Raw genomic sequence first — 18,472 nt, 5'->3', positions numbered from 1 at the left:
CCTATCCACTGTGCCAAATTATAACTAAATCTGAGGGGGTTGCGATGGGGAGGCTCCCTTGTCAGAATTTCCAATACGCCTAGCGAACGCGGCAGGAGCTCCACCAGGTCCTGTCCCCACAACAGCAGGCCTGGCTTCTTCAAGAATAGTGAGTTGTTTCCAGATCGCGGGACAGCCTTTAAGACTGAAACCCTCTAACTGGGCACCGTACGCCAGAACACCAAAAATGCCGTCCTCCGTTGAGTGACACGACAGTCCCGCAAGTCTGACTCGACTCGCTCTACCGCCGTCGTAACCCAGGCACTGAATCCTCTGCATGGCGAGTGGAATGCTCCGTTGAGTCCGTTTAACATGAGCGACTTTCTGATCAAAATCTACTACTCGAAGCGCTTGCACAGTTCGCGCCTGCGTGTAAATCAGCAGCCATCCACGTCGCGAATGTGCCTACGACGTCAGTGATCTGCCGATTATGGAGTTCTAAATTTCCGAGTATGCTGCACACTGCGCATGCGCAGAAACACGGGGCTGTGTCGGGGCCTCCTAACATCGGAAGTTGACCTCCATTGGACGAGCTCACTTCTATTATACAAATGGATATTATGCTGTCTTGTCTTGCTATTGTCTTGTTTAATTCGTTTTCGTGACACATTAAAAAGGTGGCACGAGCTCTCGATATTTTTCCTACTAGTGTTCCACACAAGAGACGAAATACCTGAAAGTAAGAAAGGTATTTACGTGTTGCAAAGAAGAATCCTTCACTGTGCATAAATAAGAACGCAGATAGGTAAACGTGCTTTTAATGAAAATTATTTCAGCAGCGAAAAAGCCAGTTATTTGACGAGAAAATGATTTTCGATGTTATTTAGTAATTACAAAGAAAGAAAGAATATAAAGAAGAATACAATGAATGAAATAAAAAGGTGGTATTTGCTGCGTTCTAGACATTCTTTGATGTTTTCGGGAGTATAAAATTTTCTCGACTAAATGAATGTATAATGGGGGTTGAACCACTCTACCATCCTCCACACCTACAAATCCTTAATCCGTCCCATCCTCTGTTACGCCAGTCCTGCCTGGGTATCCGCCACCCACCCCCCCTCCCCCAAATTCTATAAGTCCCAGTCCAGATCGGCCGAGTGGTTCTAGGCGCTACAGTCTGGAACCACGGGACCACTACGGTAGCAGGTTCGAATCCTGCCTCGGGCATGTATGTGTGTGATGTACTTAGGTTAGTTAGGTTTAAGTAGTTCTAAGTTCTAGGGGACTGATGACCTAAGCAGTTAAGTCCCATAGTGCTCAGAGCCATTTGAACCAGTCCAGATCCTTGAACGCCATGCACTCCGCCTCACCTTCCATATACGCCTCCCGTCCCCCACCTAGATCTTCTATGACCTGATTCCTTTCCCCCATCTGCTCCTATTCCTCGAACATATATGTGTACCCTATCCCCCATCTCTACACCCTTCATCTCCTTTCCCAAGGTGCTTCTGTCGACTCCCCCTTCTGGATGATGCCCTCTCTCCCTCCATTTATGCCTGCTATCACTTCTGATCCCCACCTCCCCCTCCCTTCCTTGATCCTTTTCCCAGTCTTCCTCTCCCCCTTCCATCCTGTCTCTGCCTCCCATCTCTTCCCCGAGTCCTTTTGCTTTTCCCTCCTCCACCTATCCCCATTCCCTCTCAAGTTTGCCCTGCCCCCCCCCCCCCCTTATGAGTCCTTTCCCTCCGTCGGTTTCCCCACCACCACCACTTCCGTTTTTCCTCCCATCCCCCTTTTTTCCCCTCATCTATCCAGTTTCTCCCCCCCCCCCCTCCCATCTGCCCTTGACTGTGTTGTCTCGTTTTCATGATGTCTTTTTAGTGTAGTGATTTCAGTGAGTGTTGCGAACAGAAACCAGACTGTACTGTGTTTTTTAGTTGTCTGTCTACTATTTTACCTGTCTGCTTCCTGTGTGTTCTATTAGCATCGCCAAGCCTTTGTTTTATGTTTTAACTTTCAACAATTTTCCACCGTTTTACAATTTAAGTCACCGTTTTATCGCCTGCTTTTATTGTTTCTTATCTTCTTCTCATGTTTTAGAAATTCTGTAGGGTGATGAGCAGTGTACTAAGCTGCTAACGCCGACCGCAGTGGCCGAGCGGTTCTAGGCGCTTCAGTCCAGAACCGCGCGACTGCTATGGTCGCAGGTTCGAATCCTGCCTCGGGCGTGGATGTGTGTGATGTCTGTAGGTTAGTTAGGTTAAAGTAGTTCTAAGATCTAGGGGACTGATGACCTCAGGTGTTAAGTCCCATAGTGCCCAGAGCCATTTGACCCATTTTAAGCTGCTACCAGCTCGCCCCCTTCGGGGGGAACCGAAATTCAATAAAGAGATAAAAAGGGAGATAAATGTATATGGTTTTAAAATGTTTGGACGATATTTTTCTTATTTTTTCAGTTCCCGGGAACGTAAAGAATTTACCACATGACCTTTGACAAGAACATTTTGTTTTGGTCATTAATAAACTCTGTTATCGCAGCTTTCTCCTGCATTTTGTTACTATATTTCGATTTTTTCGTAAAAAGTATAGTCCCTCGGAACCTCACTTTACGAAACGTACAGCAGACAGCTCTCACAACACACGCAGTTCTCACGCTGTCGTTTTAATGGAAACGACCACTCGAGACAGAGGAGACGCAGTGCAGGAATAAAGCGCCAGGGACGCTGCAGTAGACGCACTCGTCTCGATTGCTCAACTGCAATGAGAAAGTCGACTGTTTACTCCCAGTGCTGTGCGCCTCGAGCGTTCCACGTCTCCTGGGAAAACGAACTGCTAGGTTTCCGCGAATTCTCTTGGCTGAAGTGACGTAAGTTCAGACAGATGATGTCTGCACTGTTATCAAACACAATACTCAGAATCAAGTACGACAGTCAGAGTTAAATAAAGTGGTGAAGATCATGTGTACCGCGTATTTACAGTTATGACTAACGGCACACAGTGTTAGCTGTTTAATGGAAGGAGACAAGCCAGATGACTTGTAGCCTTTAAAATGGTTCGTACAAGAATTGTGTAGACGATCTCCTTTACAAATGAGCTACAGTTTCCTAAAGTTCTTCCAATAAATCTAACTTGGCAATTCGGCTTCTCGATTACCCAACTTACATGTTCGTTCCATTTCATTTAATGTCACCTTGCAACGATCCGCCTAGGTGTATAATCTACGTGTCTGTGTCGAGGACACCTCCAATACTGTAACGAACATTAAATGATTATTTTACCTGATCATCCGCATTTAATTACATTTTTCTACATGTATGGAAATCTGCCATTCTTCACACCAAATATGAATTCTGTCTGTCATTCTGTTTCCTTCTAGAGTCACTGAACGATGACTACTTGCCCGATCACCACAGCGTCATCAGCAGAAAATTGTCTGCACTGTTCGCCAAATCGTTTATGTTTATAGAGAGCGAGAGCGATCCAGTCACATATCCCTGGGGCACACCTCATGATACCCTTCTCTCTGATAACACACCAACGAATCGGGCAACTTCATTGACAGTGAGGTCACGAGCACACGAAACACGCAACCTGCTTTGCGCCACCTCTCCACGTCGACCGTTGTGTCGATTACATACAACCGACCAAGACACACACACACACACACACACACACACACACACACACACACACACACCATGACTTACACCAGCGCTCCAAACCTGCAGTTTGCTCTTTTAAGACGCTCACTGATATTTTGTGTGGCATTATTATGTACGTTCGTGTTATAATAACACCTCTGGTCTTATTAGTTTCTTCACATTTGCATGATGCTGATTTCGTAACTGTGGTTCTGTTAATCAAAGGCCCACTCGAGTTGCTCGATTAGAAATTGATCAAATCCACACAACTGCTTTCGGTCCTTACACTAGACCATTTTCAGTTGTGAAATTACAGTGAAATCCAGGCTATTTGCTGCTTACAGGCGTTGATAAATGTCAAGGGGGACAGTTGAAAGTGTGTGCCCTGACTGAGGCTCGAACCTGGGATCCACACCGAGCGAGGTGGCGCAGTGGTTAGCACACTGGACTCGCATTCGGGAGGACGACGGTTAAATCCCATCTCCGGCCATCCTGATTTAGGTTTTCCGTGATTTCCCTAAATCGCTTCAGGCAAATGCTGGGATGGTTCCTTTGAAAGGGCACGGCCGATTTCCTTCCCCATCCTTTCCTCACCCGAGCTTGCGCTCCGTCTCTAATGACCTCGTTGTCGACGGGACGTTAAACACTAATCTCCTCCTCCTCCTCCTCCTCCTCCTGGGATCTACTGCTTACAGGGCAGTCACCCTAGCCGACTGAGCCATCGAGGACACAGAGGATAGTATGACTGCAGGGACTTATCTCTGGCACGCTCCCATGAGACCCACATTTCCAATTTACTGCCCACACACTACATTTGTAGTGCCCCTGCAAACTATACTCATTACTCGCGGCAGACAATCTACCGATGCCCGTAAGCGTTTGGGCAATGTGAGTGTATCCGGAAGAACAGGCACCATCTTCACATAGATAAGGCTACCGGGCAATGATCTTCTTCAGAGCGGATGCACTCATATCGCTCAAACTCTTACGGGAATCGGTAGATTGATTGACTGCCGCGAGTAGCGAGTATTATGAGCAGGGGTACTACAAGTGTGTGGACAGTAAGTTAGAAATGTGGGTCCCACGGGGAGTGTGCGAGAGGCCGGTCCTGCAGTGGCACTATGCTCTGTGTCCTCGATGGTTCAGTTGGATAGAGCGTCTGCCATGTAAGCAGGAGATCCTGAGTTCGAGACGCAGTTGGGACACACGTTTTCAACTGTTCCCGTTGATATTTACCAAAGCCTGTAAGCAGATAGTGGTCTGGATTTCATTGTACTTTCATTCTTCGAAAGCTGCAAGATCCCCAATGGTAACTGTTCTTTCGGACAGAAAGAACAGATAGCATCTTCATATATTGAAGTGTATCTGAAATTAGCAAACGTCAATCATAATATGATGGATAACAGGAGATGGGAGACAATGCTTACATGCAGTGGCGACTGCTGTACAAGGGCACGTGAACACTCTTACTTTTGACAACGTGATTTATTGGTTATAGTTCAATGCTGTTAAAAGTAATATAGATGCTACAGTCAGAAAGATACGGCACTTAAATCTACTGTGCTACTGCCCCCTCTGGACTCCGCGAAACTTGGCATCAGGGTCGCGGGCACACCTCCAGCTGTGCATGTTTTAAGAACGACGTGCACAGCTAGTCCTTGACAAATAACTATAAGTTTACGTCAGCGTCACCAGGTGGTAGCACACTGTGGCAGATTTTCATCCCCGTTCGCTCGGCATAAATCCTGCTAGATGATAGTCCACTATTCAGGTATGCTACATACCTGCTATATATATTCATTCACTATATACTGTAGTAAAATTAGATCAAACGTCAGTCTGTGTTAAAGTTGTACTGACAGTAAACCTATTTTGTGGGTTTCTGAATGAATTAAGTTATGAATTTTATCATACAGTAATCCATTTGAGGCGATGAGAATCATAAGGGCCTAAAGACAGCACTGTCAAGTGTGAGATTGTAGCGTTTATCCATACTTCTGAAACTATTTGTCTTAGAGTGAGTCAGGTTTCTCTGTGCTGTAGGCCCACAGTGAGTACAGGTTGAGTCCATAACTATTGCCACCTAGAATAACTCCGAAAGTATGGCAGTAGTTGAAAAGTTTGTGGAACAAAATTTACACGGGACAACGAGGGCCACAATATAACGTTGGTTTCTTGTTGCTAGGTGGGATCGCTTCAGAGATACTTTGTTTTTATTTAAATGGGGTGCTATAGTTTGGTACTTATTTTCTGACAGCAGCTATCGAGACGAATGCAATGACGTGTACCAATAAGGTCTTTGAAAGTCAACAAAGGTCACAAAGGTTGTATGAACGTCCATTTATAGAAAGTGTTTGAAGTGATGACCACCTGTATCAATAAAGTGTTGCAATCTTCTTATCATGGACTGAGTGGTATTCCTTATCACATTGGCACTTGTCGAAACACATGCTCTGACAATTCTCTCTCGCATATCTTCATGTGTAGTTGGAATATCTTTATAAACAATGTCTTTTACAAATCCCCACAAGAAAAAATCCAGAGGAGTCAAGTCTGGCTAACCAGCCGTCCACAATACATCTACTCCGCGTTCAATCCAACTATTTGGGGATTGTCTCTACGATTCATTTCTAGCCATAAGCGAAAAATGTGCCGGACACCCATCGTGTTGATACCACATCCTATTCCTTGGTTCTAAAGGTATTTCTTCCAATAACAGACCTAATGCTTCTTGCAGGGATATGGTGTACTTCCAACCATTAAGATTTACTTCAATGAAATAGGGGCCTATAATTCTGTCCTCCAGAATCCCACACCATACTCACCGGCCACAGTTTTTGGTATGCAACTTGCTGCAGCCAACATGGATTTTGAGGTGCCCAATAATGCATGTTAGGCAAATTAACATTTCCATGGTTTGTCAGTGTAGCCTCAGCAGCAAATAAAATCAAATTAACAAATGTGCCATCTCTCTGAATCTGAAGTTGAGCTCATCGGCAGGATTCAATGCAATGCATACAATCAGTACCAGTTAATTCTTCATGGAGACTGATATGGTAAGAATAATATTTATGGCGATGCAGAACACAAACAACACTATTGTGGCTGTAAGGCGCCCAGATTTTACGGACCTTATATGAGCATGATTCCTAACGACAGTACAATACAGTATGAGATCTTCAGAAAATAATAATTATATTATATCAACAAAAGGCAATTGCTGTAATCTCATGTACCAAAAACTAATAAAACAATATCTACCAGTATGGACATGGGCATGAATAAATAAGTTAAAGTGTAATGCATTCTGGAGACGAACCGAACAAGTGGTTAATGATATCATAAAACTCCCATTTAGCAAGAGAACGGCGAGCTTCAGTGCAGAAAGGGATAAGGCCAGAACAATACATTATTCCTTTTAGCGTAAGTACGGCCAGGACCGAGGGAAAGTGGCTGAATGGCTTTAACAGGGCTAGGCTGCAACCCGGCAAGAAAAATAAAATTCACCTCCAGCGAGATGGCGATTGGTTAAAGCCATACTGGGCGACGCAGACGCGACACCGCAACACGGCGAGAATATCCCCATTATATAAAATCATTTTGAGAACTAAAATTTCTAGATATCTCTCTTGTCTTGCGGGGGACTGCACGAGTGTGTCGAAAATAGTGAGGGTGTTGAGAGCTTTGCTTTCTGCAAAGTGCAGACGATATGCTTCGCATATCGTGGCGAAAAATAGCAAAGAGGGAGTTAGTTTTCCTGTGGGAATTCTTGGCAAAGAAGTTGTGCACTTCGCTCCAACCCTTAATGTGCAATAGCCATTATTTCGACTAGGGAAAAATTAACGTTCTACGGAATGCAGATAAGTTGAGACTGAGTGAATTCTGTCAAAGCCAGAGTAGGGAATTAGCATTTTAGATACAGCACAGGGAAAACGCCATTGCAGATGCCGCTTGGTAAAGTACCATCTCGCAATAGGCCATAGTAAATGTTGAATCGAGATTTTACTCACTCCAACTTGCGTACGCTTTGACCATTGAATATCAAAAGCTAGGATACTAACCTACCCTCACATTGAGTACATGAGAGTCTTTTCATTGGTCCTAAAAAGTGAATTTATCCTCCAACAACTCAATGCATTGACCAGCTACGACATTTTAGATGTAAATGAGCTAATGAAGATTTTAATCATTATTTCCTGTGACAAAAACTTTTTTCATATATAGAGATAACGATTTCAATAACTGCCAGTTCAATATGTCCAAGAGTTAAATATTTTTTACTGAGTGTCAAAAGCAATTGAACATGATTGTCGTGTACCACTTGACCCTTGAAAACAAAGTTGTTAAATGATATGTAGAATACAAACGGGAATAGCTGTTTTGTCTTTTTAGAATAGACCACAAACTTTCACTTTTAACAATTCATGAGTTCTACTTAAGTGACAGCAGCATTTCTAATGATTTTTGTTACAATCCACACATGATATTAGCTGCCTTACAGGGCCATATTTATATAGAACGTCTGTTTAACGCCCTGGGCTTGAGAAGACAGCTCAGATGTCTTGCGCAATTGCATGCTATTTGGTAAGCTAAGTTTGCACACATTACTCCACTCGCTGTGCAGATACAAAGTGTTGACAAGCTCACATGGCATATGCCAGATACGCTTGATAACACAAGGATCTAGAACCACAGTGGCAAGAGTACCATTTTCCGTTTCCTGGTTAGTAACTCTTCTTTGCTGAGGCGTTAAAGATGCAGTTGTGATCAATTTATCATACACAAATTTAAATGTACGATGTGTAGGGAGTGTATGGTGAGGATATCTTTCAGCTTATATGTCCCTAGCTCTCACAGAATTTCGTTAGCATTCTCTGTTAATGAGAAGCATAACAACTTGATCTTCGAAGAAATGCATCATTCACACTCGCTTGATTCGACGATACTAGCCTTACCGTTCCTATTAGTGTTGTATTGCGAAACTGTCGTATGCTGTTTACATGTCAACGGCACGTTAGGTGGATATGCTGTATTCGGCGAATATTTACTATTTGAACGATATAGGAGAGAGAATTGGCAGAGCATGTGCTTCGATAAGTGCTGAAGTGATAAGGAATACCACTCAATCCATGACAAGTATATTGCAGCACTGCAATGATACCAATGGTCATCAGTTTGAACACCTATAAGTGGACGTTTATATGACTTTTTTGATCTTCAAAGACTACTGTTACACGTCATTGGCTTCGTCTCGATAGCTGCTATCAGATAAAAGGAACCAAAATATAGCATCTCATTAAAAACAAGTTGTCCTTCATATCTCTGACGCTACACCACCTAGCAACAAAAAACAAACGTCATATTATAGCACCCGTTGTCCCATTGAACATTTGTCCCACAGACTTTTCAGCTAATGTCATACTTTTGCAATTATTCTAGGTGGCAATAGTTAGTGACTCACCCTGTATACGAAAATCTACGAAAAGCTGTACCACTCGTTTCTCTGACATTCACTTAAATGTGAATTTTCCACAAGCGGTACTTTGTGTTTGGAGTTGGTTGTTTACTGTGTGGGTATCGGCTTTCGTGTGCAGTGTTGACATGAACGACGTTGAATCAATTTTAAATGTTATCAGAAAAGTAAAGCTGTAAGGACGGACAATGAGTCGTGCTTGGGTAACTCAGTCAGTAGAGCCCTTGCCAGTGAAAGGCAAAGATCCGGAGTTCGAGTCTCGGTCCGGCATATAGCTTTAACGTGCTAGAAAAGTTCATATCAGCACACACTCCGCTGCAGAGTCAAAATCTCACTGTGGAACAGAGAAATAAATTACCAGGGAAAATGCGAAATGGAGAGCTGCGAAAGCCTTCACGTTATTTCGTTATCACCCTAAACTGTACTTAATTATGTACAAACAACAAAATTACACAAAAACAATTCTTTCATTTGTCAGAGAAGTTATGAATCTTATTATTATTATTATTATTATTACTGTCATTATTATTATTATTTTCAATTATTCCCATTTAAGAGAGCGTTTGAGCTTGAATTCCTTTATGATGATTGTTTATGTTTCTTCTGAGCCCAAATTTTCTTCATGTGTTTACTGTGTTGTTTCTTTCGATCCGCTGTCCATTTGCATACTGGTCACTTCTGTGTTGTGGTGTCAAATTTATGTTTTTTGATGATGTTCCTGAATTCGGTTCTATTTTATGCATCGTTTACTGTTATGTGTGCTTGTCTGAGGTCCTCTTCAACTCCTTTTATCCATTTTGTTTTTCCCCTGCCTGAGTTGATGACTTGAAGAATTCGCTTTGAAATTCTGTTTTCATTCGTCCTGTGGATATGTCCGTAGAACTGCATTCTTCTTTTCCTTATTGTATCCGTAATCTCGTCTGTGTATTTATATAATTCTGATGTTGGTCTCTTCTTCCAGATTGCTTGCTCTTGTATCGGGCCAAAAATTTTCCTGAGAATTTTCCTTTCTTGTTTCTCTATTTCTCTGATTTTAGTTTGCCCACCTATTTGTGTTGGTTCAGATGCATACAGTGCCATTATTATTATTATTATTATTATTATTATTATTATTATTGGCAGTGTCTGTAGTTGTGTAAATCTGTTTACAACCACAACTGTCATACAGCAGATATTATTAATTTCACAATCTCAAATTTATCTGAATTTGAAAACTTGAGAACACCCAGAATGTATACTTACGAGCCGCCACTGCTTACACGTATACAGCACAAGTATAGAAAGAATGTACAACTTACGTTATACAGTAATGAAGCAAAGTCAAATGATAAAAATAGCAGAAGTGAATTTGCTTTTAAAGAGTTTAGCGCCTATGACACCACGAGGAAAATGAGCGTGACGTAATTGTAAAAACTGGACAATCCGATACTTTAAAATTGTTAACATTGTTTAGCCTAAACAGAGTCATCTGATGGAGTTAAAATTACAATGCTTTTTTGTCAAATGAAATGTCAATACTAAACGATAAACTTGTAAAACTCAAGCGGATTTTAAGAACAAATTTGCGCCCAATGAAGTTGTGGGAAAAATGGGCGTATCGTAACTATAATAACAGTACAGTCTGATACATTAATAATGTTATAACAATCCGATATTTTAAAACTGTTGACATGGTTTAGGTTAAAGAGACTTATCTGACGTTTTTCGAAATTATAATGCATGTTTCTGAGATAAAATACTAGTAGTAAACGATGAAATATTAAAAGTGGACCAGACTTAAAAAAGTTTCACGCCCGATAGCCTCATGTGAAAACTGGATTTCTTATAATAAAGTACAATCTGATAAATTAAATACTGTCAAAGTATTAAAATAATAAAAGAGTAACGTACTCTTGTAAGCAATCGCGATGAATTCAATCAATGAAAGAGTCCTCTACAATTCCCGGTGGTTCAAACTTTACTGACTACAGTTCGTACTGTTATACTTGACTTGGATGCTTCTTTCATCGCAGTTGCGTTATTAATTCCAAACAATTACTTTCACCATTTTAATTGAAATACATGCAACAGCAATACTGAGACAAATCAGAATATCACTTTTTTATAGTAAAGCATATAAACAGTTTTACAAATTGTACGTTTTTAAAATTACATCACGCCAAATTTGCTCTTGAAGCAATTAGGCGCGATACGTTTTCTGAATGTTATTGTTTTATCGTGTACGAAAAGCATTTAATCTGAAAAATATGCATAGAAATTTTGAAACACGTCAGATAACTCTTTTTAAGAAATCATGTTAACAATATCCAGATACTGGATTGTAGAGTTTTTATAATTACCAAACGCCAATTTTCTTATGGCGTCATTGGCCACACGCTTGACTTCTACTGTTTTTATCATTTGACGTTGCTTGTCTAGTTGTATATTCCTTCTACACACGACTGTAATAAGTAAGCATTGACTCTCACACCCTATTACAGGTATCTGTATACCATTCATATTATGTACACTCCTGGAAATTGAAATAAGAACACCGTGAATTCATTGTCCCAGGAAGGGGAAACTTTATTGACACATTCCTGGGGCAGATACATCACATGATCACACTGACAGAACCACAGGCACATAGACACAGGCAACAGAGCATGCACAATGTCGGCACTAGTACAGTGTATATCCACTTTTCGCAGCAATGCAGGCTGCTATTCTCCCATGGAGACGATCGTAGAGATGCTGGATGTAGCCCTGTGGAACGGCTTGCCATGCCATTCCACCTGGCGCCTCCGTTGGACCAGCGTTCGTGCTGGACGCGCAGACCGCGTGAGACGACGCTTCATCCAGTCCCAAACATGCTCAATGGGGGACAGATCCGGAGATCTTGCTGGCCAGGGTAGTTGACTTACACCTTCTAGAGCACGTTGGGTGGCACGGGATACATGCGGACGTGCATTGTCCTGTTGGAACAGCAAGCTCCCTTGCCGGTCTAGGAATGGTAGAACGATGGGTCCGATGACGGTTTGGATGTACCGTGCACTATTCAGTGTCCCCTCGACGATCACCAGAGGTGTACGGCCAGTGTAGGAGATTGCTCCCCACACCATGATGCTGGGTGTTGGCCCTGTGTGCCTCGGTCGTATGCAGTCCTGATTGTGGCGCTCACCTGCACGGCGCCAAACATGCATACGACCATCATTGGCACCAAGGCAGAAGCAACTCTCATCGTTGAAGACGACACGTCTCCATTCGTCCCTCCATTCACGCCTGTCGCGACACCACTGGAGGCGGGCTGCACGATGTTGGGGCGTGAGCGGAAGACTGCCTAACGGTGTGCGGGACCGCAGCCCAGCTTCAAGGAGACGGTTGCGAATGGTCCTCGCCGATACCCCAGGAGCAACAGTGTCCCTAATTTGCTGGGAAGTGGCGGTGCGGTCCCCTACGGCACTGCGTAGGATCCTACGGTCTTGGCGTGCATCCGAGCGTCGCTGCGGTCCGGTCCCAGGTCGACGGGCACGTGCACCTCCCGCCGACCACTGGCGACAACATCGATGTACTGTGGAGACCTCACGCCCCACGTGTTGAGCAATTCGGCGGTACGTCCACCCGGCCTCCCGCATGCCCACTATACGCCCTCGCTCAAAGTCCGTCAACTGCACATACGGTTCACGTCCACGCTGTCGCGGCATGCTACTAGTGTTAAAGACTGCGATGGAGCTCCGTACGCCACGGCAAACTGGCTGACACTGACGGCGGCGGTGCACAAATGCTGCGGAGCTATTGCCATTCGACGGCCAACACCGCGGTTCCTGGTGTGTCCGCTGTGCCGTGCGTGTGATCATTGCTTGTACAGCCCTCTAGCAGTGTCCGGAGCAAGTATGGTGGGTCTGACACACCGGTGTCAATGTGTTCTTTTTTCCATTTCCAGGAGTGTATTAACATTTGGCTGTTTTACGTACACTTGATAATGGACTAATAGAATGGCGAAACGAATTGTGCAGACTTAATGATTCTCTAGTAAAACGACTAGAGCGGCTTTTCATTAATAGTTTATGTTCTGCCGAGGACATATACTATATAAGTGATTAAAAATTAGCGCAGCATGGTGACTGTTACGTGTTTGTGAGTGACGTACTTGGCTCGGAGCGCGAGCTGGCGGTCGTTGGGACACACCCAGCGGTCCTTCTGCGTATTGCCGAAGTCCACCATGGCGGCAGCCGCTGCGGTCGTCCTCCAGGTGGCGCTGTGGTCGGGGCTTCAGCTCCCAGCTTAGGCGCTACCTGCAACAGGAGTCCGTATGTCAGTGTACAGAAGAAACTCTAAGGGAATAGGCTTCCGTGTGTTACGGAAATTGACGATAAGACACACAGTCGAGGTGGTTTGTAACACCACATAAAATGATATTCATACACTGAAGAGCCAAGCAAACTGGTTTTGGCACTCGTATTAAAATACAGAGATATGTAAACAGGCAGAATACGGCGCCGTGGTCGGCAACGCGTGTATAAGACAACAAGTGTCCGGTGAAGTTGTTAGATCGGTTACTGCTGCTACAATGGCAGCTTATCAACATTTAAGTGAGTTTGAACGTGGTGTTATACTCGGCGCACAAGCGACGGGACACAGCATCTCCGAGGTAGCGACGGGGAATTTTCCCGTACGACCGTTTCACGAGTGTAATATCAGGAATCCGATAAAACATCAAATTTCCGACATCGCTGCCGCTAGAAAAAGATCCAGCAAGAATGGGAACACCGACGACTGAAGAGAATCGTTCATCGTGACAGAAACGTAACTCTTCCGCAAATTTCTGCAGTTATCAATGCTGGGCCATCAACTAGTGACAGAGTGAGAACCATTCAACGAAACATCTTCGATATGGGCTTTCGGAGCCGAAGGCCCACTCGTGTACCCTTGACGATTGCGGGACACAAAGCTTTACACCTCACCCATTGCCCGTCGACATGGGCATAGGACTATTGATGACTGTAAATATGTTCCCTGGTCGGACGAGTCTCGTTTCAGATAGTATCAAGTGGATGGACGTGCACTGGTATGGAGGCAACCTCGTGAAGCCATGGGCCCTCCATGTCAGCTGGGGACTGTTCAAGCTGGAGTAGGCACTATAATGGCGTGGGGCGTGTGCAGTTGGAGTTATACTGGACCCATGATATGTCTAGATACGACTCTGATGCGCGACATGTATGTAAGCATCCTGTCTGATCACCTCCATCCATTTATGTGCGCTGTACATTCCGACAGACTTGGGCAATTCCAGCAGGACACATCAACACCACACACTTCCAGAATTGCTTCAGAGTGGCTCCAGGAACATTATACTGGGTTTATACACTTCCGATGACCACCAAATTCCCCAGAAATGAATATTATTGAGCATACCTGGGATGCCTTGCCAAATGCTGTTCAGATGACGTCCCTGTCCCTTCATAGTCTTACGGATTCATGGTGTCAATCCGCTGCAGCACTACTTCAGAATTAATCGAGTCCATGCGACGTTGTGTGCGGCACTTCTGCGTGCTCGCAGGGCCCTACACGATATTAGGCAGGTGTACCAGTTTCTTTGGCTCTTCAGTGTATATGGATTTCTACCAACTGAATTAAATTCACCGTCATTAAATGGGTGGAATTCATTGAATGAAATGTAAATCATGTGAAATAATTTCAGGGTAGAATGCTTCGGTAACACTGCCAAATAAGCTTTTAACACGTTGAGTGCAGAGCCGATTTCACAGGCTTTCCGTTGAGGCGGCATTGTCTAGTCACATGGTGCACAAAAAGAGCTTGGAAGTGGAAAATTATTGTGTAATTGTTTTTAGTGATTTATTTCACGTTTTTTTTTTTTTTTTTTTGGGGGTGCTCAACACGATTCTGAAGCTGTCCGACAAAAAGTTTTGCTGCAAACATGAATAACCATTAAAAAACTACAAAAAGTAATTTTCTTATTCGTTTTCAGCTTATTACTTGAGAACGTGGCCCAGTAATAAACCAAAGAGAAGGAAATTACCTACAGTTTATGTCTGTAACATTTTTTGTATGTCGTATGGTTTTCACGCTAAACAGTGTTAAAATATCGGCGAAAATGAGTAGTTTTTGGAAAACAGCAAAAATAAATAAATAAATAAATTGCAGTTCCATTCAAGTGAATTATTTCATTTGCCGTTCCTTTGCCTTCAATATGTTTACCTGGTAAACCACAGAAGACGCGCGTCTTTTGTCTTTTGTCTCACTGCCACCCCCAACGTCTCCCCCTCTCTGTTTCTCTCTACCGGTGGCTGCACCACGCTCCCTCCTCATCGAGTTGCTGAGGTTCATCGCATACCTGGTAAATCTAAGAAGACCTTCTTTGTGAGCCGAGGTGGGTTTTAACGGCCAAACTGCTCACAGTTCTCAGTACCCCAGTTTGTTTACGTATACAGCCTCGGTCGTGTCATTTTTTTCTCCCTGCAATGGCGTGAAGTTGATTTCTTTTCTGAGTTTTTTCGTTGAGTGCAACAACTCGGTCGCAGTGTCCAGTGATAAGTATTTTATTTGTGAAAAGTTATTCAGTGAGGGTTCAGCGAAGTAGTCAAGGAAACAGGAATAGGAACGTTAAGTGATGCTACTAAAAAAAAATGGTAGGAACGAAGCTGTTATGGTAGGCAAAACATCTGTTAGAGTACATGTTTCATGTCAGAAAAGTTACATAAATGAAAAAAAAGATAGATTCTTACTTGAAGAAAGTTGCCGAACAGAGCACGTCTTCAGGGAAATTAAGATCTTCTTTTGGGTATTTTTGTTTCAAAACAGAGTTTTGTATGTCAAACGGGTATTCCTGAAGATAATGAATGTTCAAAACAACGACTGCCTCCCCATAAAAAAAGTTTAAAGAAACTATACATTAGTAGACCAAAGATTGATGAAAAAAGAAAGGGTAGCCCTCATGCTGAAGAGGTTGAAAGAGCTATGGACAAAATTTTCACTTTTGTGGAATCAACTAATGACTCAGATAGAGGGTAACTACATTCCTTAGAGGAAAAACTGCAATACAATATTTACTGGATTAACTGAAAGTGGTCCTTTCATGTTTATGTGATTTTTTAAAATTTGTACTTTGTATTCTTAGTAACTTAATTCTCAGGTGTGTCTATGTTTGCATAAGAATGGTTTTGTGCAAGAGTAGTGAGTGTGTATCTATCTTGAGTGTGTTAGTTCCTAATTATTGATCATTATTAACAGTACATTTAGTTATTAATGACTTATTTAAGAATTAAACAAAATTAGACTGTGAAATGTAATTTTTTGGCTCATGTCTCTTTTCCCAGTCCATTAGGTACATAATGAGTGGCAGTAACACACATAGTTGATCGTGTCCGATGACCCAGTGTATGTTATCAAGTTCTAGCAGATTTAGGTGAAGTTGGCACCATAATGTGTAATTTATATTCATTTATACAGTAACACACGAACACTTCAGTGATGGGAGAGTCTGTGATGTAATAGCTCTGACGGAGGTAGTTACCGTACGCTCATTTTAACTGAAGACATTGAAATGTTTCGAAAACTGCTCATCCCACCTAAAATGTTATAACAGGAAATTGTTTGTCTCGGAGGGGGACATACAACGTTACCACACTCGACCCGCCACTCCGACCTGTGCTTGGGTGGAGAGGACCAACTTTCCATTATTCAACGGGAACCCCCATTTTTTATTGCAGATTACGATCTACGGCAAAATATACATATATATGTTTTGCCTGAAGCATTTCCTTTGTTTCGCTATAGAAACGGGGGAATAGAAATGGGAACGCAATCGAAATTTGCGACATTCTAATCAATGGCCCTTGCATATCCAATGGCTCGTGGGACCCCGCTTCCATGCTTCGAGGATAGGACAGGTCTGTATATGATAACTTTTAATTGGAAACCCCATTCGCAACGTTGTACTCCTCTGACATATCGCACAGGGGACGCGCCATCGCTCCACGCGCCACCGTGGCCGTGTAGCGAACTACGACGTATCATAACAGGGTGTGCACTGCGATCGGAGTTCATGTATCGTGCAGGCGCAGAGCAGACAGCGGCTCTGAACATTACAATACTTGCGCAGTGTTTATTTCCTGTACACTTACCATTTGGAGAACAGACGAGCAAGTGGACGCTGAACGTTGCATCCACAAAACAAAAAACTGAAATGATCCTGATTTACGGAGAATGTAGGAGAAATGTTGAGGATGCTGTTGCCTTGTATGCCGAGCGTTTTCCAGAGAAAGCCCTTTCCCGTACGTTCTTTTCCAAGGTTCTGAACGCCTTTATGTCTGATCGCAGCGTGCAAACCGGCAAAAGAAAAGGAAACAAACGTGTTTCAGGGGAAGACAATAAACTAGCTCTACTAGCAGCAGCGCACCACCAACTCACGGATAAGGGCCCAACAATTACACTGCGATTCCGGCATCTCTGTAAGAAGTTCTGTCACAACACTGCATCTTCGTATCATCCATACCACGTGTCACTGCATCAAGAAAGTCGTGGCACTGATTTCCATAACCGGGTAGTGTTTTGTGAATGGACACGTCAACAAATACAAATGACAACCACATTCTTTCCCTAGGTACCGGCATAATACGCGTTACTGGATTGTAAGCAATCCACAACAGCTACGGCAAGTTGACCATCAATGTCATTGGTCGGTTAGCGTATGGTATGACATCATGGTGAACAAACTCATTGGTTCGTGCGAGGGTGGTAACTATAATAGCAGCAACTATTTATTTCATTTTTGCAACACAACGTACGACCAGCTTAGAGGCAAAAGTGATAACACTTTCTGCAGGACCTTACCATCATTTTGTAGGACAACGCCGGCCGGCCGGTGTGGCCGTGCGGTCCTGGGCTCTTCAGTCTGGAACTGCGTGACCGCTACGGTCGCAGGTTCGAATCCTGCCTCGGGCATGGATGTGTGTGATTTCCTTAGGTTAGTTAGGTTTAAGTAGTTCTATGCTCTACGGGACTGATGACCTTAGAAGTTAAATCCAAGTGCTCAGAGCCATTTGAACCATTAGGACAATGCTGAAGCACGTACAGTGCAAGCTGTTACTGATTTGTTTGACTGATGGGGCTGCTGAGTGCTGTACCACCTACTGCACTCCCCTGACTTAAGCCCTCTTGAGTTCAACTCGATTTCTAAACTGAAGGAAACACTTCACGGCATTCGCTTCAGAACAGTTACAAACTCGTCGGGCAATAGGCCGCGCCGCTCGAATTGTCAACACAACTGGCACTGCTAAGAGTATGCTACGATTTCCACATCGTCGGCAACGGGTTATACTGGTGACTTCGTTGAAGATCAGTAAAAATTTGAAACACCTATATATTTTGTACCAGCTGT

General features: G+C 43.4%; 1 protein-coding gene across 11 annotated transcripts in view; it reads right to left on the bottom strand.

Moving 5' to 3' along the window:
- LOC126284608 (rabphilin-3A-like) overlaps positions 1 to 18,472 on the bottom strand; it is a 971,947-nt gene that overhangs the window by 340,364 nt on the left and 613,111 nt on the right. For all 11 annotated transcript variants that reach the window (XM_049983667.1, XM_049983659.1, XM_049983658.1 and 8 more), the window contains exon 4: positions 13,223 to 13,367. In XM_049983667.1, coding sequence (XP_049839624.1) covers positions 13,223 to 13,296 — 74 coding nt within the window. In that variant the 5' untranslated portion in view covers positions 13,297 to 13,367. The remainder of the gene's footprint in view (positions 1 to 13,222; positions 13,368 to 18,472) is intronic.

Source organism: Schistocerca gregaria, chromosome 8 (genome assembly GCF_023897955.1).
Source record: "Schistocerca gregaria isolate iqSchGreg1 chromosome 8, iqSchGreg1.2, whole genome shotgun sequence".
Classification (NCBI taxonomy): domain Eukaryota; kingdom Metazoa; phylum Arthropoda; class Insecta; order Orthoptera; family Acrididae; genus Schistocerca; species Schistocerca gregaria.
This window is presented reverse-complemented; position numbering and strand designations above follow the sequence as displayed.